The 23,998-nt window shown below is 41.3% G+C and overlaps 1 protein-coding gene across 2 annotated transcripts in view; it reads left to right on the top strand.

Moving 5' to 3' along the window:
• LOC132379183 (tissue-type plasminogen activator-like) overlaps positions 1-23,998 on the top strand; it is a 313,799-nt gene that overhangs the window by 278,965 nt on the left and 10,836 nt on the right. For both annotated transcript variants that reach the window (XM_059946856.1, XM_059946857.1), the window contains 4 exons: positions 7,042-7,133; positions 14,058-14,250; positions 15,537-15,673; positions 19,154-19,294. In XM_059946856.1, the coding sequence (XP_059802839.1) occupies positions 7,042-7,133; positions 14,058-14,250; positions 15,537-15,673; positions 19,154-19,294 (563 nt within the window). The remainder of the gene's footprint in view (positions 1-7,041; positions 7,134-14,057; positions 14,251-15,536; positions 15,674-19,153; positions 19,295-23,998) is intronic.

Here is a 23,998-nt window from a genome sequence, read left to right as displayed (position 1 = left end):
GGACCTCGCTCACTTCCACAGCTTCCAGGCACATCTTCCCACTTTTATCTCTAATCGATCCTACCTTCACACCTGTCATCCTTTTGTTCTTCACATAATTGAAGAATGCCTTGGAGTTTTCCTTTACCCTACTCACCAAGGCCTTCTCATGCCCCCTTCTTGCTCTTCTCAGCCCCTTCTTAAGCTCCTTTCTTGCTACCCTATATTCCTCAATAGACCCATCTGATCCTTGCTTCCTAAATCTCATGTATGCTGCCTTCTTCCATCTGATTAGATTTTCCACCTCACTTGTCACCCAAGGTTCCTTCACCCTATCATTCTTTATCTTCCTCACTGGGACAAATTTATCCCTAACATCCTGCAAGAGATCCTTAAACATCGACCACATGTCCATAGTAAATTTCCCTGCAAAAACATCAGCCCAATTCACACCTGCAAGTTCTAGCCTTATAGCTTCATAATTTCCCCTTCCCCAATTAAAATTTTTCTTCTCCTCTCTGATTGTATCCTTTTCCATGATAATGCTAAAGGCCAGGGAACGGTGATCACTGTCCTCCAGATGCTCACCCACTGAGAGATCTGTGACCTGACCCGGTTTGTTACCTAATACTAGATCTAGTATGGCAATCCCCCAGTCAGCCTGTCAACATACTGTGACAGGAATCCATCCTGGACACATTTAACAAACTCTGCCCCATCTAAACCTTGGAACTAATCAAGTGAGAATCAATATTAGGGAAGTTAAAGTCACCCATGATAACAACCCTGTTATTTTTGCACCTTTCCAAAATCTGCCTCCCAATCTGCTCCTCAGTATCTCTGCTGCTATAAGGGGGCCTATAGAATACCCCCAGTAAAGTAACTGCTCCCTCCCTGTTCCTGACTACTACCCATACTGACTCAAAAGAGGATCCTGTTACATTACCCACCCTTTCTGTAGCTGTAATAGTATCCCTGACCAGTAATGCCACCCCCTTCCCCTTCCCCCCCCCTTTATCTCTTTTAAAGCAATGAAATCCAGGAATATTGAGAATCCATTCCTGCCCTGGTGCCAGCCAAGTCTCTGTAATGGCCACTACATCATAATTCCATGTATGTATCCAAGCTCTCAGTTCATCACCTTTGTTCCTGATGCTTCTTGCATTGAAGTACACACACTTTAGCCCTTCTACCTTACTACCTTTACACCCGTTATTCTGCTTATTTTTCCTCAAAACTTCTCTATGTGTTAGATCTGGTTTTACTCCATGCACTTCTTTCACTGCTCTATCGCTCTGGGTCCCATCCCCCTTGCAAATTAGTTTAAACCCTCCCGAGCCATGCCAGCAAACCTACCTGCAAAGATATTGCTTCTCCTCGAGTTCAGTTGCAACACATCCAATCTGTACAGGTCCCACCTTCCCCAGAAGAGATCCCAATGTCCAAAAATCTAAAACCCTGCCCCTGCACCAACTCCTCGGCCATGCATTCAATTGCCATCTCCTCCAATTCTTACCATCACTATCACGTAGCACTGGCAACAATCCTGAGAACACCACCCTTGAGGTCCTGTTCTTCAGCCTTCTGCCTAGTTCTCGAAACTCACACTTCAGGACCTCATCCCTGTTCCTGCCTATGTTGTTGGTACCAACATGTATCACGACTTCTGGTTGCTTTCCCTCTCATACCAGGATGTCATGCACCCGGGAGGTAACAAACCATGCGGTCTTAAGCAGCAGTTCGCAACAGCTCCTATCTTGGTTCCTTCTAACCCGAACCTTCCCTTCATCATGGAAGTGAACGCCGCAGACTGCACAATGGGTGCTGTCTTGTCCCAACGACCACCTTCAGACGGTAAAATGAACCTGTGTGCATTCTTCTCTAGGCAGCTATCCCAGGTAGACCAAAACTATGACATCAGGAATCAGGAGCTTCTTGTGGTTTAGTTAGCCTTGGAGGAATGGCGTCACTGGCTAGAGGGAGCCAATAACCCTTTTATCGTTTGGACTGCCAAAATGAACCTGGCTTGTATTCAGAAGGCCAAGTGACTTAAGTCTAGGCAGGCCAAAAGGGCTTTAATCTTTAATCGCTTTGAATTCATCCTGACTTATCAACCAGGGTCGAAGAACCAGAAGCCAGATGCCCTATCCTGTCAGTTTGATGAACCAGAATGATTTGCTTCTCTGAGTGAAATCTAGAAAGTTTGTGCCCACATTCACTGGACCCTTTAAAACTCAGAGGTGAGGAGGCCCAGTGGTTTACATCTTGAAGCTCTCCAAGACCCTAAAGAACAACCCCAACTTCGGCATTTCTAAATTAAAACCTGTCTGCACCAGTGCCTTAATTCCATCAGCATCAGCCCCATCACCACCCAGATTTATCATGGGGGAACAGGATTTTACGGTAAAAAGACTTTTGGATTAACTCACTGTTCAAGAGGTTCGGCAATACCTCGTGGACTAGGAAGGATTCAGACTCAAAGTACTGGGTGCCCGAAACAGACATCTTTGATCCAGCTCTCATCCACGATTACCATCATTGCCTCTCCCAGCAGCCAGGGCCATCATGACTCGGCCATAGAGGAGGGGTCTCATTACAAGATGCCCCCAATCACACCAGCTTCTAGGATTTAAATGCTCAAACTCCCCAAAGTCCAGATGGCTGAACCCTCTTTAAGGGTTCAGGATGGTTGCGCTAAATGGTAATCATGTTTTGAATGCCAAGAAATGAGTAGAACCATAGAACATTACAGCACAGTACAGGCCCTTCAGCCCTCCATGTTGTGCCAACCCACATAATTCTTAAAAAAGTACTAAACCCACACTACCCCATAACCCTCTATTTTTCTTTCATCCATGTGTCTGTCCAAGAGGCTCTTAAATACCCCTAATGTTTTAGCCTCCACCACCATCCCTGGTAAGTCATTCCAGGTACTCACAACCCTCTGTGTATAAAACTAACCCCTGATATCTCCCCTAAACTTCCCTCCCTTAATTTTGTACATATGCCCTCTGGTGTTTGCTATTGGTGCCCTGGGAAACAGGTACTAACTATCCACCCAATCTATGCCTCTCATAATCTTGTAGACCTCTATCAAGTCCCCTCTCATTCTTCTACGCTCCAAAGAGAGAAGTCCCAGCTCTGCTAACCTTGCTTCATATGACTTGTTCTCCAAACCAGGCAACGTCCTGGTAATTCTCCTCTGCACCCTCTCCATAGCTTCCACATCCTTCCTATAATGAGGTGACCAGAATTGAACACAATACAAGTGTGGTCTCACCAGAGATTTGTAGAGTTGCAACATGACCTCAACATGAACTCAATCCTCCTATTAATGAAGCCTAGCATCCCATAGGCCTTCTTAACTACCCTATCAACCTGAGCAACAACCTTGAGGGATGTATGGATTTGAACCCCAAGGTCTCTTTGTTCATCCACACTTTTAAGTAACTGACCATTAATCCTGTACTCAGTCTTCTGGTTTGTCCTTCCAAAATGCATCACCTCACACTTATCCGGATTGAACTCCATCTGCCATTTTTCTGCCCAACTCTGCAGCCTGTCTACATCCTCTTATAACCTTCAACAACCTGCAGCTCCATCCACAATCCTCCAATCTTCGTGTCATCTGCAAACTTACTCACCCATCCTTCTTCCTCTACATCCAGGTAATTTATAAAAATCACAAAAAGCAGGGGTCCCAGGACAGCTCCCTGTTGCATTCCACTAGTTACTGGCCTCCAGGCAGAATACTTTCTTTCCACAACTACTCTCTGCTTTCTTTCTTCAAGTCAATTTTTTATCCAAACAGCCAAGGTTCCACTTATCCCATGCCTCATGACTTTGTGGATGAGTCTCTCGTGGGGGACTTTGTCAAATGCCTTGCTAAAGTCCATGTGGACCACATCCACTGCCCTACCCTCATCAATTTCTTTTGTTACCTCTTCAAAAAACTCTATCAGGCTCGTGAGGCACGATCTTCCCTTCACAAAGCCATGTTGATTATATTTAAGGAAGTATTTAAGGAATACCTGAACTCAGTTTGGTGCTCAATCGTGAAGTTATTTATGATATCGCTAATGTTTATTTTGAGCTCAGATGCGGTGTAATACCAGATCTCGAACCTTGCTTTGGACATCCCAGCATTTGGCCCAATTCATCCTCGTCAAGAACTCCTGTCACGTAGGGTTGGGGAGTTGTGAAAATGTTCTGTTGGCGCTAGAAGTGTGGTGATATATATTTCTTGGTATGCCCGGCACAACCCTCAGACGGTTTTGATATAAGTATGACAAACAAAGCTAAAATATGTGGAGGAAGAAGAAGGGATTTGGTTTGATTTGGCATCATGATCAGCACAGATATCCTGTGCTGAAGGGTCTGTTTGTGTGCAGTACTGTTCTACAAGTTCAGCGCTTAAACTGATCATGCAGCAGGGCAATATCTTAGCTACAATCAACTTCTACATTTCACTGTTGCCCTCAAATACACATTTGAAATTGATAAATCTACACATACATGGGGTAGCACAGTATATAGTGATTAGCACAATGCCTGACAATATCAGTGACCAACCAGGCTTCAGTTCCCACCACTGCCTGTAAAGAGTTTGTGTGTTCTCCCTACGATTAGGTGAGTTTTCTCTAGATGCTCTGATTTCCTCCCACAGTCCAAAGACCTATCAATTGGTAGGTTAATTGGCCATTGTGAATTGTCCTGTGATTCAGCTGGGATTAAACTGGGGGATTGCTGGGTTGCATGGCTTGAAGGGCCTATTCCACACTGTATCTCAATACATAAATATTAAATTTTGACTGGATGGCAGGTTTTTCAGACTCTGAATACAATGCATAAGAGAGGTTAGCCAGCTCTTTGCAGGTGCTACATTCATCTCCAAAATCATTTCTCCTGCAAAAGCAGTTACAAAAACCAAGCAACAGCAGTTTCTGTCTTCATTGTCTTAAAGACTTTGGAGATATTTGAGACCAATAGGATCCAATGGGATCCTTGAGAAAACTGATCTACAGACTGTTCAGGATGGTCCCTGTGATATGCAAAATGCATCCTATCAATGCAAGAACACTGATACTGATTGTAGAGCTGCCACCTTGCAGTTAACTAACCTGGGTTCAATCCTGATCTCTGTTGCTGTCTATGGAGTTTACAAATGCTCCTTGTGACCATGTGGGAGTCCTTCAGTGTTCTCCAGTTTCCTCCCACGATCCAAACCAAGTGATGAGGAGGAATTTCTTTCGCCAAAAGCTGGTGAATATGTGGAATTCATTGCCATCACCAAGTTGCTGAGTATATTTAAAGTGGAAGTTGATAAGTTCTTGATTACTCAGGGCTTCAAAGATTATGAAGAGAAGGTAGGAGAATGGAGTTGAGAGGGCTAATAAATCAGCTGTAGCCCCCTGGCACGCCTTAGACTTGCTCAGCTTGCTTCTGTCTAGGGGGAGCAGCCCTTGGCCCTGCCAAACTGGGTAATCAGCTTGTGTGGATGCTGTGTGATGTCCCCACCCCGTCAAATAACAGACAGTACACCTTATGTGATTAAATGATTACACTTTATAGAGATTACTAGATCTAAGTGATAAATAATGATACTATATATACGAAGGAAATGAAAATAAAGAAAAGGTGCCAAAACTTATCTAAGTCCAAACCACTTTGTGCACAACCGTTGGAGCTCAATTAATGAAGTCTTCTGGCCACCATTTGATCCCCTCGGACCTCCTCGACTCGCAGCTCAGGACCACCCGAAGTGATCAACCAAGCACCCGGCATGTCTGTCTTCGTCTCCTGTCCTCACCGAAAATCCTGGCCTCAGACTCCCATTCGGGGTCCGTTCCATTGCCAGTTTACAGCATCATGTCCTCTCTCTCTTACCCTCTCGCGCCGACTCCCCAAATCCCAGCCAACAATAGTTTACAGACCCAGAAGAGAGAATAACATTAATCCCAATAGGTTAACAAAATACAATTCTCGTTATCAGTAATTTTAACCCAAACAAAACTGTGAGAGAAAGCACTTATCATAACAAAGAAGCATTTCTACTTTCAACAAAACAAGGAAGCCATTTTGATTAACATATACGCAATAACAAAAAAAGAAAAAAACCCTCACAAAGGAAAAGAAAGAAAACCCCTTGCACAGCCATAATGGAGCAGACTCAATGGGCAGAATAGCCTAATTCTGTTCCTATGTCTTATGATCTTGTATTGGTAGGTTAATTGGAGAATATAAACTGACAAAAGGATGTAGGTGGGTTGTACTGTCAGAAGAGTTGATGGGCATGTGTGAAGGCTGATTTATAGCTTGTTGCTTGATGGTTGGCCTGTTTTATTTGTTTCCATGCTCTATAAAATACAAGACACCGAAAGAGGCCATAATTCTGATACAATGATTAAGGCAAATAAGATCTCAGGAAATTTAACATTCTTCTTTACTGGGAAAATGTTATTCGCAAGCACTTAAGCTGGGCAAAGCCAGCTGGTCAATCACAGCAGAAAGCCCAGGTGGAGATGTGTAAGAAACCTATATGAAGAGGTGTGGTGTCCATTGTCCATTTGGTGATTAGCTCTATAGCTCTGCAGCCACTGGGTGAGGATTGCATTTCCCACACTATATGCAAACATGACCGACTGGCTAGTCTACCTTTGATCTCATAACTTTGCTTTGCAGCATATAAATCTACAAATTATTTGGGGAGGGGCAAATTGGGCAGCATGTGGGGAGAATAATTAAGGATGAACATCTAAATACGACATTAAAATAGCTTGGAAACACGTAGGAGGGATTATTAATTGGGAACTACTTTTTCAAACTGCTTTCTACATATACTGATAGTGAGAATAAAGCTGGAAATCTGAGCCATCACAGAAATGAATGTTTCAGCAATGTTTGAGAAAAGCTGCTACTAGATGGATTTCGCTGTTCACATTTTTCTGACAATTAGTGTTATCTATTTATACAGTATATCCAGTAGTCCTTTTTCTATTTATTTGAAATGCCATTTATACTGTTCAATTACCAATCCATGTGTTTAATATTTCAACTGCAAAGGAATCCAGACAACGATGAAAAGCCTTGGTGTTATATTGAAGGAAAAAAGAACTGGGACTTCTGTGATATTCCAAAATGTCAGACAGAAATTAGTAAGTGAATTTTTAAAAATTACCTTAAGAGGAACAATTTAAAACTAAATCTTACAAACATTTGTTGGATCCAAAACTTAATGATTTATTTTAACATGTGCGGATGGCACTGTGTCGTGTAAGTACAGACAATAACATCTATATTTCGGATCATGTGGATGGAATACACTCTTTGTGTAGTCTGCCATTTTTTTTCATGGAATTGTTCCCCCTCATGAATTACACTTTCTGTCTCTCTAATTGATCACTTCCTCATCTTGACAGTCTGATCTGCATCATCTCAACTTCCCTCCACCCATCCTCTTTTTGTGCATCACAAGGATGGGCATTCTCTGACACCTTTAAGCTTTCTGTGGCTGTTTCTTTTTATTTCATCATTAACACAGCAGGTAATTACCTTTGCCTTTGCTCCCCCTGCAAAAGTGACTTTTCAGACAAGTATCCTTTCCTTGTATTTAGGTCTGTTCTACAGCTCTTGGTACTTACTTATTTTAGCATCTTAGACCATAAGATATAGGAGAAGAATTAGGCAATTTGGCCCATTGGGTCTGCTCTACTTCATCGTGGCTGATCTATTTCCCTCCCAAACCCAATCTTCTGCCTTCTTCCAACATCCTGTCATTCCTTGACTAATCAAGAATCTATCACCTCTGCCTTAAGTTTAAGTAAATATACTTTATATTGGTCTCCTTTATTTTTTGGTGTGTTCTTTCTTGTGGCTGACTGGCAGGAGGGGTGATCTGTTAGTTTTATGTGTGTGAGAGGGAGGATTGGGGGTTTCGACGTTGCTGTCGCTGTTCTTTTTGTAAGTGGGGGGATTTGGGATTATTATTTTCACCGCTTTTTTCTGGTGGGTTTGAGGGTTTGTTGCTATTGTTGCTGTTTTCTCTGGGGGATTTTGGTGTTCGCAAGTTTTATTTCTTTTTCATGCAGGAGATGGAGCTGATGTCTTTACTTTCAATAGCTCACAGAGTCTTTCTGTATTTCATGTCTATCGGAAAAAGACAAATATCAGAGTTGAATTGTACATGCATACTTTCACAATAAAATAGACCTTTTGATGAGTTGGCCTCCATAGCTACCTGTGGCAAAGAATTCCACAGATTCACCACTCTCTGGCTAAAGAAATTCCTCTTCATCTATTCTAAATGGACATCCTTCTATTCTGAGGCTATGTCCTCGGGTCTTAAACTTCCCCACCATAGGAAACATCCTCTCCACATCTACTTTGTTAAGGCATTTCAATATTTGATAGGTTTCAATGAGATCTCATCTCATTCTTCCAAGTTCCAGATAGGTCCAAAGCCATCAAATGCTTCTTATATGATAAGTCTTTCAATACAAGAATAATTTCTGTGAACCTCCTTTGAACCCACTTCAATGTCAGCACATCCTTTCTTAGATAAGGGGCCCAAAATGGCTCTCAATTCTCCAAGTGAAGCCTCACCAGTGCCTTATAAAGTTTCAACATTACATCCTTGCTTATATATTCTAGTCCCCCCAAAATGAATGCAATACACCGTACATCTTCTTAACCACCACCCTATCAACTTGTGTGGCAACTTTGAGGGTTCTATGGATGGAGGACCCAAGATCCCTCTATTCTTCCACACTGCTAAAAATCTTGTGCTCTGCCTTTAAGTTTGACCTTCCAAATTGTGTCTGCCTTTTTATCGGCTAAGTGGAACAGTCTATGTTCCAAGCCTACACCGGTATCACTCCCCATCTTCTTCAACACTACATTCTCCATCAGACATAGGAGCAGAGTTAGGCCATTCAGCCTGCTGAGTCTGCTCCACCATTCCATCATGGCTGATCCCGGATCCCACTCAACTCCATACAGCTACTTTCTCGCCATATCCTTTGATGCCCTGACCAATCAAGGAACTATAGAAGTCTGCCTTAAATATACCCATGGATTTGGCCTCCACTGTAGTCTGTCCCAGAGCATTCCTCGGAGCTACTATTCTCTAGGCTAAAAATTAATTCCTCCATGCTTCTGTTCTAAAGGGTTGCCCCTCAGTTTTGAGATTGTGCTCTCTAGTTCTGGACACTCCCACCAGAGGAAACATCCCCTCCACATTCACCCTGTGTAGGGTGTATATCATTTGCCACTTTTTTGCCCATTCTTCCAATTTGTCTAAGTCCTGCTGCAATTGCATTGCTTCCTCAGCACTACTTAGCACTCCATCCTATCTTCATATCATCTAAAACTGCCCCAAAGCCATCAACTCCACTGTCTAAATCATTGACAAACAATGTGAAAGAGGGGGTTCCAATACTAACCCCTGAGTAACACCACTAGTTATTGGCAGCTAACCTGAAAAGGCTCCTTTTATTCCCACATGCTGACTCCCTTCTGTCAGCCATTCTGCTATCCATGCCAGTATCTTTCCTGTTATGCCATAGGATTTTATCTTGTTAAGCAGCTTCTGAAAATCCAACTAAATGACATCCACTGCCTCTTCTTTGTCTACCCTGCTTATTACTTCCTCAAAGTACTCTATCAGAGTACTTTAGAGAAACCATGCTGACTTTCAGTTAGAAACATAGAAAACCTACTGCATAATACAGGCCCTTTGGCCCACAATGCTGTGCCAAACATGTACATACCTAGAAATTACCTAGTTTTACCTATAGCCCTCTATTTTCCTAAGCTCCATGTACCTATCCAAGAGTCTCTTAAAAGACCCTATGGTATCCACCTCCATCACCATTGCCGGCAGCCCATTCCATGCACTCACCACTCATTGCATTTTAAAAAAAACAACTTGCCCCTGACATTTCCTCTGTACCCACTTCCAAGCACCTTAAAACTGTGCCCTCTCACGTTAGCCTCCTCAGTCCTGGAAAAAAGCCTCTGACTATCCATGTGATCAATGCCTCTCATCTTGTACACCTCTATCAGGTCACCTCTCATCCTCTGCCACTCCAAGGAGAAAAGGCCAAGTCACTCCACCTATTCCCATAAGGCATGCTTCCCAATCCAGTCAATGTCCTTTGAAATCTCCTCTGCACCCTTTCTATAGTTTCCGCATCCTTCCTGCATGATATGACCAGAACTGAGTGCAGTACTCCAAGTGGGGTTTGACCAGGGTCCTATATAGCTGTAACATTACCTCTTGGTTCTCAAACTCAATCCCAAGGATGATGAAGGGTAATGCACCATATTCCTTCTTAACCACAGAGTCAACATGAGCAGCAGCTTTGAGTATCCTGTGCACTCAGACCCCAAGATCCCTCTGCTCCTCCAGACTGCCATTAATACTATATTCTTCCATCATATTTGACCTACCAAAATGAACCACCTCACACTTATCTGGGTTGAACGCCATCTGCCACTTCTCAGCCCAGTTCTGTGTCCTATTGATGTCCCGCTGTACCCTCTGACAGCCCCTTACACTATCCACAACACTCCCAACCCTTATGTCATCAGCAAATTTACTAACCCATCCCTCCATTTCCTTATCCAGGTCATTTATAAAAATCACAAAGAGTAGGGGTCCCAGAACAGATCCCTGAGGCACACCACTGGTCACTGACCCATCTACAACCATACTTTGCCTTCTGTGGGCAAGCCAGTTCTGGATCCACAAAGCAATGTTCCCTAGGATCCCATGCCTCCTGACTTTCTCAATGAGCCTTGCATGGGGTACCTTATCAAATGCCTTGCTGAAATCCATATACACTACATCTACTGCTCTACCTTCATCAATGTGTTTAGTTACATCCTCAAAAAAATCAGTCAGGCTCATAAGGCACAACCTATCTTTGACAAAGCCATGTTGACTATTCCTAATCATATTATATGTCTCCAAATGTTCACAAATCCTGCCCCTCAGGATCTTTTCCATCAACTTACCAACCACATTTTTATTTTTATTTTATCATTAGACTTAAAGTACCTCCCTCCACCCCCCCAGCCTCATCCTTAATAATTGATTCCAAAACTTTCTCAGCAACTGAGGTTGGGCTAACTGGCCTATAATTTCCTTTCTTTTGCCTTCCTCTCTTAGAGTGGAGTGATATTTGCAATCTTCCAGTCCTTCTGCCCCATGCCAGAATCATATAATTCTTGAAAGATCACAACTAATGCATCTATCTCTTCAGCAACCACTTGCAGGACTCTGGCATTTAATCCATCTGGTCCAGGTGATTTATTCATTTTAAGACTTTGAATTTGCCACAAACTTTTTCCTTTGTAATCGCAATGGTACTCACTTGTGCTCCATGATACTCATGGACCTCTGGCACACTGCTAGTGTCTTCCACAGTGAAGACTGATGCAAAGTACTTATTAAGTTCATCTGTCATTTCTTCATTCCCCATTACTACCTCATCAACAGCAGTTTTCCAGTGGTCCAATATTAACTCTCACCTCCCTTTTACTTTTTATATAACTGAAAAAACTTCTAGTATCCTACTTTATATTGGCTAGTTTGCCCTCATATTTCAACTTATCCTTTATAATTTTCTTAGATGCCCTTTGTTGGATTTTTAGATTTTCCCCATCATCCAACTTCCCAATCACTTTTGCTATCTTGTATGCCATTTCCTTGGCTTTTATGCAGTCCTTAACTTCCCTTGTCAGCCACTGTTGCCTACCTCTACCATTTGAGAACATCTACTTCTGTGGGACATATCCATCCTGCACCTTGTGAACTATTCCCATATTCTTCAGCCATCTCTGCCCTGCTGTTATCCTACTAGTATCCCCCTCTAGTCCACCTGGGCAAGCTCCTCTCTCATGCCTCTGTATTTCCCTTTATTCCATTGCAATACAGATGCATGTGACTTGTGCTTCTCCCTCAACTGCAGTATGAATTCAATCAGACTACAATCATCCCTCCTAAGGATTCCTTTACATTAAGCTCCCCAATAAAGTCAGGGTTATTACTTAACACCCAGTCAAAGATAACCTTTTCCTGAGTAGACTCAAGCACAAGCTGCTCTTAAAAAGCCATCTAATAGGCATGCAACAAATTCCCTCTCTTGTGATGCGACACCAAACTGGTTTTCCCAATCCCCTTGAAGCCCATTACAATTGTGTCATTACCCTTATTACATGCCTTTTCTAACTCCTTTTTCAATCTCAACCCCACACCTTGGCTTCTATTTGGAGGCCTATATATGATTGCCATAATTTTTTTTACCCTTGCAATTTCTTAATTCCACCCACAAAGATTCAACGTTCTCTAACCATCTCTTACCAACCACCTATGCTTTTCTGCTTGTCCTTTTGTTACAAGTTATCCCCTTTGATGTTAAGCTCCCAACTATGGCTTTCATGAAGCCATGACTCAGTGATGCCACAACATCATACTGACCAATGTGTAATTGCACCATGAGTTCATCCACCTTATTCCAAATGCTACTCACATTTAAGCACAGTATCTTCAGTCCTGCTTTCTTCACCCTTTTGAATTTTGCCTCTGTGGTATCATTTAACTCTTTTGTTCTGTCTGCATTTGTACCCAATCATTGGCTTGTCCTTCCTTACCTTCATGTTACAGCCGTCATCTACTTGTAAACCTACTGGCTCATCCGCAGCTCTAAAATACTGGTTCCCATCCCCTGCCATATTAGTTTGAAGACTACAATGATGCTGCTCCCTGCACCCATGCTAAGCTCGTCAACTATGCCTCCTACTTCCACCCTGCCCTCAAATGTACCTGGTCCATTTCTGACAACTCCCTCCCCTTTCTTGATCTCTCTTTCTGGAGTCAGCTTTATCTACTGATATCACTTATAAACCCACTGATTTTCATGACTAACTGGGCTATACCTTTTCCCACTTGTGGAAAATGCCATCCCCTTCTCTCGGTTCCTCTCTCTCCACAGCATCTGTTCTCAGGATTGTGGCTGTTCATTCCAGAACTGATGAAATGTCATCCTTAAAGAAAGGAGCTTTCCTTCCTCCACAATCAATGCATTTCTTCAATTTCATGCACATTTGTCCCCACTCCATCCATCCACCACCCCAACAAGGATAAGGTTCCTCTTGTCCTTGCCTACCACTTCACCAGCCTCCACATCTAGCACATAATCCTCCGTAACCTCCACCATCTCTGATGTGATCCTCCCACCGAGTACATCTTTCCCTCCCCTATTCCCCCCCCCACCCTGATTCCTGCAGGGATCACTTCCTATGATACTCCCTTGTCCATTTATCCCTCCCCATTGATCTCCCTCCTGGTACTTATCCTTGCAAGTGGAACAAGTGCTACACCTGTCCCTACACCATCTCCTTCACTACCATTCAGGGCCCCAAAAGGTCTTTCAAGATGAGGCAACACTTCACTCTGGAGTTATCTACTGTATCTGGAGCTCCAGGTGGGCCTCCTGTATATCCATGAGACCTGATGTAGATTGGGAGACTGCTTTGCCGAGTACCTACACCATCTGCCAGAAAAAGCGGGGTCTCCCAGAGGCCATACATTCAAATTCTACTCCCCATTCCCATTCTGATATGTCATGTCCATGGCCTCTTCTACTGCTGCTCCTTCACCATTCTCCACTTCCCCCTTTCAACTTATCAACTTGCTTGCCCATCATCTTCCTCTGCTGCTCCTCCCTTCCCTTTCTTCTATGACCACCTCCTATCAGATTTCCCCTTCTCCAGACATTTACCTTTTTCATCAATGGACTTCCCAGCTCTTTACTTCACCTCTCCCCCTCTTCTGGTTTCACCTATCACTTACCTTGTACTTCTTCCTCCCCTCCACCCCACCTTCTTATTCTGACTTCTCTAGTCCTGATAAAATTTCCCTAGACATAGTGTCTTTTTTCATTAATTTGTTGAATAAGTCAGTGTTTTCTGGCTTAGCCAAAGTAATTATTCTTTGGGAAATTACAGAACTAGCAATGTATATTTCAACATCCCAATAAATGTGATTGTACTAGTGGATGATTCTCTTCCATCAGAGTCAAAGTGTGGCAAAAGGTGGCATAAAATGAAGAAGATTGTTGGAGGACTTGGAGCCACAATTGAATCTCACCCTTGGCAAGCAGCACTTTATATTACTAGAGCAAGATCCGATATTCCGGCTTTTCAATGTGGAGCAAGTTTGATTCATCCATGCTGGGTTCTGACAGCTGCACACTGCATTGTCACCAAGTAGGTTCCTCTTTCAGCCTTTCATTCCAGTAGTGGGATCACACTCCACTCTGTCAAATATTGCTAAACCATGATTCAGGGTTAATGACAACACAATCCTGGCTGTTAGCTAAACCAATTATCAGTGGACTCTGCAGATACATTTCTTCGGTCTCTTCAAAAGCATTTTAAGTTCAAGATAGACTAAAAGTTGGTTTAAATCATTTAATTGCTTGATTCTGGAGTAATATGAACATATGATTTATTGTTATGAGCTGTTTAATTATTTTATTTCATAGTTTGTCCCCATGTAAGAATTAGCCAGACTTGAAAATAACTTTCATTCTGTTTACAATTCTGGCTAAATTGCTTTAGCTGAAATCTCTTACCAACGATACTTCAGTGATGCCTGTATTGTTGGTACCAGATTTTTATTTAAAAAGTAGAATTTTAATAAAATTTAGCTTTTATTCTGCCAAATAGCCAAACCCTCCAGCTTAAATTGGCAATTAATTTTTGAGATTCAATAGCACTGTCAGCTGTAATAAATTTAGATAAATACATTTTGAAATACCAATTTTTTTTCCTCATTGTTCTTCAGGATGCTTCTTCCAAAACCTGGCTGAAAAAAAAATATTTGACCAACTATCCCTATTCTATAAACTCAATCTCTTAAGCTAAATTTATTTCAATAATAGCATTGAACTACTGTGTATCACACCTGTCTTTTGTGATGGTCCTCTTTATAAGTAAAAATCTCATGCAGAATTCCATGCTTTTCAAAATAGCTTCACTAAAGAGGAGTTTAAGATGGTAAATAAAACTAATTGGGTTCATATATCATCACGCTCATTAATGTGTTTTCAATCTGACTATTTTATACAGTTAGTTTCTATAAGAACATGATAATAATGAATACTGTGCACTTACAATAAGAATACAAAAACAGATGCAAATTGTGGGGCGAATCACATTGCATAGCCTGATGCAATACCTTTCATTGTCCAATACCTTTGGTTGATGTTGATTCCTTATTTATTGAGCCATGCTTTTTCATATTTTAAAAACACCCATGTTTATAAAAATTGAGTTGTTTTTTGGTGGAAAATATTGTCAAAGCTTTGCTCTATAACAATTAAAAGTGTGATAGTTGTAATATGATATTGAAATGACAGTAAGATTCACGTGTACCTTGGGAATTGGATTGCATTCATTAAAAGGAGGTGGAATGCAAATTGCAGCCATAAAGTTAGCAAATTTTCTGTACACATATTCTAAAACAAAACTTGTCTTTGTTTCTTGTTTAGTGCTTCCCCTGCAGACTACAGCGTATTACTGGGAAAATTTTCGATCAGTGAACATGCTAAGAATGAACAAAGCATTTCTGTTGAAAAGATAATTATTCACCAAAGGTTCAATGAACATACATATGACAACGATATTGGTAAGATGAAATTTGGTGTTAATACTATGTTTCTCTAAACAATACAAATTTCATAAGATCTAGGAACAAATTATACCATTCAGCCCATTAAATATGCTTCAACATTACATTATGGCTGATTCATTTCCCCTTCAACCCCATTTTCCTGCCTTCTTCAGGTAACCTCTGACATCCTCACTAATCATGAACATATCAACCTCTGCTTCATATATACCCAATGATTTGGCCTCCACGGCTGTCTATGGCAATGAATTCCACAGATTCACTCACCTTTATCTAAAGAAATTCCTTGTCATATGTTCTAAATAGATATCCCCTTATACTGAGGTTGGGCCTTCTAATACTAGACTCACTCGCTATAGGAAATATCCTCTCCAGATCCACTCTAGAAAGGTCTTTCAATATTCAATAGGTTTCAATGTAATTTCACACCCACCCACCCCAACCCCATCTTCTAAACTCCACTGAGTACAGGCCAGAGCCATCAAACGCTCCTCATATTTTAACTCTTATTCTTGGAATCATTCTTGTGAACCTCATTTGGACCCTCTCCAATGCCAACACATCTTTCTTGGACAAGGGACCCAAACTTCTTGCTCACGAGCTCAAGAATAGCATGATCAGGCATATTAATGTGTGACTGAAAGAACAGTGTAGGGGGCAGGGCTTCATGTTCCTGGATCATTGGGGCCTCTTCTGCAGGAGGTACAACAAGTACAAAAAAGATGGGTTGCACCTGAACCCAAAGGGGTCCAATATCCTAACAGGCTGGTTTAATAGAGCTGATAGTGAGGGCTTAAACTAATTTGGCAGAGGATGGGAACCAGAGTGATAGGTCTCAGGAAGGGAAAAACAGAAATAAATCAAGAGTTAATAGGAAGGACAGGCAGGAGATGAAGCATAATCACAGATAGTGGGATGATTTACAGGGCAATAGAAGTTTGGTGAGTAAAAGAGAAAGTAACAAATACTGGACTGAAAGTGTTATATTTGAAAGCACACAACATAAGAATTAAAATGTATAATCTTGAAGTTCAGCTACAGATTGGCAAATGTGATGTTGTGGCTATCTCTGAAGCTTGGCTAAAGGATGGCTGCCATTGGGAGCTGAACGTCTAAGGATATACTGTGTATCAGAAAGATAGGTATATTCTGGCATTGTAACAAATGACTGGAAAATTGCAAATGTTACTCTGCTATTTAAGAAGGATGGGAGAAAACAGAAAGGAAGCTATAGACCTGTTAGGCTCACATCAGTGGTTGGAAAGTTGTTGGAATCGATTGTAGGGATGAGATTACAGAGTACCTGGAGGCACATGACAAGATAGGCCAAAGCCAGCATAGTTTTCTGAAAGGAAAATGCTGTCTGACAAAGCTACTGCAATTCTTTGAGGAACTTACAAGCAGGGTAGACAAAGGAGATGCAGTAGATGTGCTGTACTTGCCTTTTCAGAAGACCTTTGGCAAGGTGCCACACATGAGGCTGCTTAGCAAGAAGAGCTCATGGAATCACAGGGAAGCTACTAGCATGGGTGGAGTATTGGCTGATTGGCAGAAAACATAAAGTGGTAATAAAGGGATCCTATTCTGGCTGGCTGCCAGTTACCAGTGGTGTTCCACAGGGGTTGGTGTTGGGACCGCTGCTTTTTACGATATTGTCAGTGATTTGAACTATGGGATTAATGGATTTGTGGCTAAATTTGCAGATGATACAAAGATAGGCGGAGGAGCAGGTAGTGTTGAGGAAACAGAGTCTGCAGAGAGACTTAGATAGTTTAGGGAAATGGGCAAAGAAGTGGCAAATGAAATACAATATTGGATAGTGTACGGTCATGCACTTTGGTAGAACAAATAAACAGGCAGACTATTATTTTTAGATAGGCAGAGAATACAAAATGAAGAGATGCAAAGGGTTTTGGGAGACTGTGTTCAAGATACCCTAAAGGTTAACCTCCAGGTTGAGTCAGTGGTGCAGAAGCCAAATACAATGTTGACATGCATGTCTATAAGTATAGAATTTAAGAGCAGGGATGTAATGTTGAGGCTCTATAAGGCACCTGGAGTATTGTGTGCAGTTTAGGGTTCCTTATTTTAGAAATGATATACTGACATTGGAGAGGGTTCAGAGAAGATTCATAAGAATGATTTTAGGAATGAAAGGATTGCTGTATGGGAAACATCTTGCAGCTCTTGGGCTGTATTCCCTGGAGTTCAGGAGAATGAGGGGAGGATCTCATAGAAACATTCTGAATGTTAAAAGGCCTGAATGGATTAGATATGGCAAAGTTATTTCCCATGGTAGGGGATTCTAGGACAAGGGGGCACGACTTCAGAATTGAAGGACGTCCATTTAGAACTGAGATGTGGAGAAATTACTTTAGTCAGAGGGTGGTAATTCTGTGGAATTTGTTGTCACAATCAGCTGTGGAGGCTAAGTCATTGGGTGTATTCAAGGCAGAGATAGGTTCTTGATTATCCAGGGCATTAAAGAGTATGGGGTGAAGGCAGGGGAGTGGGGATGACTGGAAGAATTGGACCAGCCCATGATTGAATGGCGGAGCAGACTCGATGGGCCAAATGACCTACTTCTGCTGCTATATCTTATGGTCTTTTGCTTTTATGATGTCCTTAACTTATTTTATCATCCATGGTTGCATCATTCTGCCTTTAGAATGCTATTTCATCTTTGGGATGTATCTTCCCTTTACCTTCTAAATTGTTCCTAGAAATTCCAGCCATTGGTGTTCTGCTGACATCACTGATAGTGTTCCCTTCCAATCAACTTTGGCAAGTCCCTTTCTAATGCCTCTGTAATTCCCCTTACTCCATGGGAATCACCTCAGACAGTTGAGGAAGTTTGATATGGGCCCCAAATCCTAAGAACTTTCTACAGGGGCACAATTGAGAGCATCCTGATTGGCTGCATCATTGTCTAGTTTGGGAACTCTACCTCCCTTAATCGCAGGACTCTGCAGAGAGTGATGCGGACAGCCCAGCACATCTATAGTTGTGAACTTTCCATGATTCAGAACAGGGGTGTAGAAAGGGCCTGTAGGATCATTGGGAATCCAAGGCATCCCAACTACAATCTATTCTAGCTGCTACCATCTGGGAAGCGGATAAAAGCCTGGACCAACAGGCTCGGGGACAGCTTCAGACTGATGAACTCACACTGATTTGAGGGTACTCTATATTACATTGACTGTTCTATTTATTATAAACAATTATAAATAACTATGATTGTACATTTAGATAGAGACATAATGTAAAGGTTTTTACTCATGTATGTGAAGGATGTAAGAAATAGCCAATTCAGTTTAGCTTCTCCTTCTCAAAACTTCAAAATGGAGTTCTCAGATGAATTAACCATTGTTTGCAATAATTCTTGAAGTCCAGCAGCACTTATTTTGCTTCACTGAAAATAAAACTTTCGGTAAGATTTATGCATTTTGCCTAAAAGATATTCCTTTGTCTTTAAAGCACTGTTGAAGCTGAAATCTCAATCAGGAATGTGTGCAAAGACTACTAAATTTGTACAAACTGTCTGCCTGCCTCTGGAACACCAAAGACTTGCTGATGACACCCAATGTGAAATTTCTGGTTATGGTAGGGAAAGTGCATGTAAGTTTGAAATTCTGAATAATTATCTATGCAGCAATAATTTTGCTTTCAGTAGATAAAATGGGTAAATAAGCCATATGGCATACTTGCCATCATTAGTCAGTGTGCTGGGTGTAAAAGCTATTAAAGCAGTAAACTTTGGTTATGCCACATGTGCAGTATTCTTTGCAGTTCTGGTCACCACATTACAGGATAGATGTGAAGGTTTTTGGAGACCATGTAGAAGAGGTTCATCAAGATGTTGTCAGGATTAAAGAGTATCCTAGATAAACTAGAATTGTTTCCTCTCAAGCATAATATAGAACAGTACAGCACATGAATAGACCCTTTGGTCCATGTTGTGCCAAACCAATTCAGCTAATGACACTTAATTAAACTAATTCTTTCTGCCTGCACATGGTCCATATCCATCCATTCTCTGCATATTCAAATATCAATCTAAAAGCCTCTTAAATATTTCTAATTCATAATTGTCCTCACCCTGGCAGCAAATTTCAGGCACCACATTTTTTTTGAAGAATTGCCCCACACATCATCTTATGATATTATGCTTCTCAATGGATATTAACACCCTCTTGTATTAAGATATTACTGTATAGCCCTGAGGAAATATAGTGGCTGTCTTTCCATGCCTCTCTCAATTTTATAACCTTCTTTCAGGTCATCTCTCAGCCTCTGCTGCTTGAGTAAAGGGCCCAGGTTTGTCTAACATCTTGTTATAGCACATTCTCCAATCTAGGCAGCATACTGATGAGCCTGTTCACTGCCCTCAAAAGCCTCCACGTACTTCCTGGAATGGGACAAACAGAATTAAATGCAATACTCCAGATGCAGCCTAATCAAAGTTCTATAAAGTTGCTACATAATTTCCTGACTCTTGAATTCAATGTGTTTATTAATAAAGGCAAGTATGTCTGTAATGAAAATTATTTTAAAATTCATTCTGCGTTCTTTCCTTATTCAGCTTAGGGTATTCACATATATATTCACAAACAAAGGAAACACTTCTCATATGTAAAACCACAAGAAAACACTTCTTAAGAACTTCCATTTTATTTTACCATATACCAAGGAAGAATCACATTTAACTCTTTCTTTAGTGTCATGCACCTTTTCCATCCAATTGACTTGTGCATTCTTTTTCAGGGACTTAGAGACTTGGCTCCCAAAATCCCTCTGTTTTTAACACTTAAGGATTCTATTGTTAATTGTTCTCTGTCTCTTTACATTTGATCTGCTTAAGATTTGTCACATTTGTCTCAATTTAGGCTCCTTCTGCCTTTTTGCTGCCCACACATGTACCTGATCAATATCCCATTGTATTATTTGACAATCTTCTACACTAGTCACAATGCCACTAATCTTTGTATAAACTGTAGAATTTGAGGGGCAACCTGATTCCAAGTCTACAAAATTCTGAGAGGCAGAAATACTCAGATTGTAAATGTCAAATACTTGAGTTCATAGAGAGAGGGGAAAGTTTATGGAGATTTACTAGGGAAGTTTTATTTTAGATAGACAGGGTGGTAGGTGCCTTGAACACACATCCAGGACTAATAATGTAAGAAGATGGAATAACAACATTTAAGAGGCATCTAGATGGATATCTGCATGCAAGTGGTATATAGACCAATGGTATACAGATAGGATTAGTTTCAATTTGTGTGGTCAACATGGACATCCTGGGCCGAAGGTTTTGTTCCTGTACTGAACTATTCTGTTCCATGATGCAATCCTTTTCATTGAATAAAAATCTTTAGATTTGTTTTCACTATTATTAAAATAGTAGACGAGTCCAAAGTACCACTAAATGCACATGATTGTTGATAGAACATAAAAAGGTAAAACACGGTACATGCCTTTTTAGCCCATCACACCATGGTGTGTTGACCTATACAAAACTACTGCACGATCAATCTAACCCCTCCCTCCTACATACCCGTTGTCCTTTATTTCTTTTTCATCCAAATGACTATTTAAGAGTCTTCTAAATTCCCCATGTATTAGCCTTAACCAACACCCATAAGAATTCCAGACACCCACTACTGTGTGTGTGTGTGTACACATACATATTAGCTGCAACAGTACCTCACGGCTGTTGAATACAATCTCCCAAATACTGAAGGTCAATACACCATAAGCCGTCTTAACCACCCTTTTAAAGCAACTGAGGGATCTGTGGACCCAAAGATCTGTATGTTTGCTTACTCTGCTAAGAATCCTGTCATTCACTCTATGCTCTGCCTTCCAAGTCAACCTTCCAAAGTATATCACTTCACATTTTTCCAAATTGAACTCCATCTTTCACCTCTTAGCCTAGCTCTGCGTCCATCCAATGCCCCATTGTAACCTCTACAACCTTCTACACTATCCACAACAGCACCAACCTTCCTGTCATCTGAAAAGTTACTGATCCACCCTTCCATTTCCTCATCTAGAAAGAACAGGGTTTCCAAAACAAATCCCTGTGGAATGTCACTGGTCACTGACTTCCAGGCAGAATATGCTCAATCTACTATCACCCTCTACCTTCTATGAGCAAGCAAATACTAAATCAACACAGCAAAGGTTCCCTGTGCTGTACTTTTCCATGCTTGCATGAACTCAGCAAGCCAGGCAGCATCTGTGGAGCAGAATGAACAGCTGATGTTTTTGGCTGAGATCTGCCTTCGTCAATTTGTTTTATCACTTCCTTGGAAAAGTCCATTAGGTTCATGAAGCACAATCTGCCTCTCAAAAAGACATTCTAATTGTTCCTAATAAAGCTATGTAAATCTTAACAAGCTTCATTAGTTTGCCCACCCACCAGTAACATAAGATTCACCAGTCAATAATTCCCAGAATTATTCCTATTGCAATATATCATTCTTCAATCCTCTACCAGTCTTGTGGCTAATAAGGACATAAAGATAATCATCTCTTCCCCCAATCAACCAGCAATCTCTTCCCCCGCTTCCCATGGTAACCAGGAAGTCATGTGTCAAAACTGTGTCAGCATTTGGAGCTCATTGGGTAATGTCCCTCTATCACTGACTAAGTATGGCCCATTGTCAAAAATTGAAAAGGCATCAGGTGAGTTTAGGGAGCTAGGTGCCAAGTTAAAAGACGGGACCTCCAGGATAGCAATCCCAGGATTGCTACCAGTGCCACATGCAGCTGGGTTTGGAAATAGTAAGATAGTGCAGATCAACACGTGGCTGAAGACATGGTGCAGGGCTTCAGATTTTTAGATAATTGGACAGTTTTCCAGGGAAGGTGGGACCTGTTCCGGCGGGACGGTTTACATCTGAACTGGAGGGGGACAAATATTCTTGCAGGTCGGTTTGCTAGAGAGGCTCCAGTGGATTTAAACCAGATATGAGGGGGGAGGGGAACCAGAGTGTAGGAACAAATGTATGGGAGAAGGAAGAAAAAGAAGACAGTAAAGTTCTTTGTACTGATAGAGATAAACAGAGAGGAAGAGGTGGAGATTTTCTTAAATGCATTTATTTTAGTGCTAGGAGCATTGTAAGAAAGGTGGATGAGCATAGAGCATGGATTGATACCTGGAAATATGATGTTGTAGCTATTAGTGAAATATGGTTGCAGGAGGAGTGTGATTGGCAACTAAATATTCCTGGATTTTGTTGCTTTAGGTGTGATAGAATCAGAGGGACAAGGGGGGAGGTGTTGTGTTGCTTGTCAGAGAAAATATTACAGCGGTGCTCTGGCAGGATAGATTAGAGAGCTCATCTAAAGAGACTATTTGGGTGGAATTGAGGAATGGGAAACGAGTAGTAACACTTATTGGGGTGTATTATAGACCACCTAATGGGGAGCGAGAATTGGAGGAGCAAATTTGCAAGGAGATAGCAGATATTTGTAGTAAGCACAGGGTTGTGATTGTGGGAGATTTTAAGTTTCCACACAGAGACTGGGAAGCCCATATTGTAAAAGGGATGGATGGTTTGGAGTTTGTAAAATGTGTGCAGGATAGTTTTTTGCAGCAATACATAGAGGTATCAACTAGAGAAGGGGCAGTGTTGGATCTTCTGTTAGGGAATGAAATAGGTCAGGTGACGGAGGTATGTGTTGGGGAGCATTTCAGGTCCAGTGATCACATTAGCATTAGTTTCAATATAATTATGGAGAAGGATAGGACTGGACCCAGGGTTGAGCTTTTTGATTGGAGTAAGGCTAACTTTGAGGAGATGCGAAAGGATTTAGAAGGAGTGGATTGGGACAATTTGTTTTATGGGAAGGATGTAATAAAGAAATGGCGGTCATTTAAAGATGAAATTTTGATGGTACAGAATCTTTATGTTTCTGTTAGGTTGAAAGGAAAGGTTAAAAGTTTGAGAGAGCCATGGTTTTCAAGGGATACTGTAAACGTGGTTAGGAAAAAGAGAGATATCTACAATAAATATAGGCAGCATGGAGTAAATGAGGTGCTCAAGGAATATAAAGAATGTAAGAAGAATCTTAAGAAAGAAATTAGAAAAGCTAAGAGAAGATACGAGGTTGCTTTGGCAAGTAAGGTGAAAATAAATCCGAAGGGTTTCTACAGTTATATTAATAGCAAAAGAATAGTGAGGGATAAAATTGGTCCATTAGAGAATCAGAATGGACAGCTATGTGCGGAACCGAAAGAGATGGGGGAGATTTTGAACAATTTCTTTTCTTCGGTATTCGCTAAGGAGAAGGATATTGAATTGTGTAAGGTAA

The sequence above is a fragment of the Hypanus sabinus genome, chromosome 21 (assembly GCF_030144855.1).
Source record: "Hypanus sabinus isolate sHypSab1 chromosome 21, sHypSab1.hap1, whole genome shotgun sequence".
In the NCBI taxonomy this organism is placed as follows: Eukaryota; Metazoa; Chordata; class Chondrichthyes; order Myliobatiformes; family Dasyatidae; genus Hypanus; species Hypanus sabinus.
Note: the sequence above shows the minus strand (reverse complement) of the source record. Positions and strands in the feature narration are given on the sequence as shown.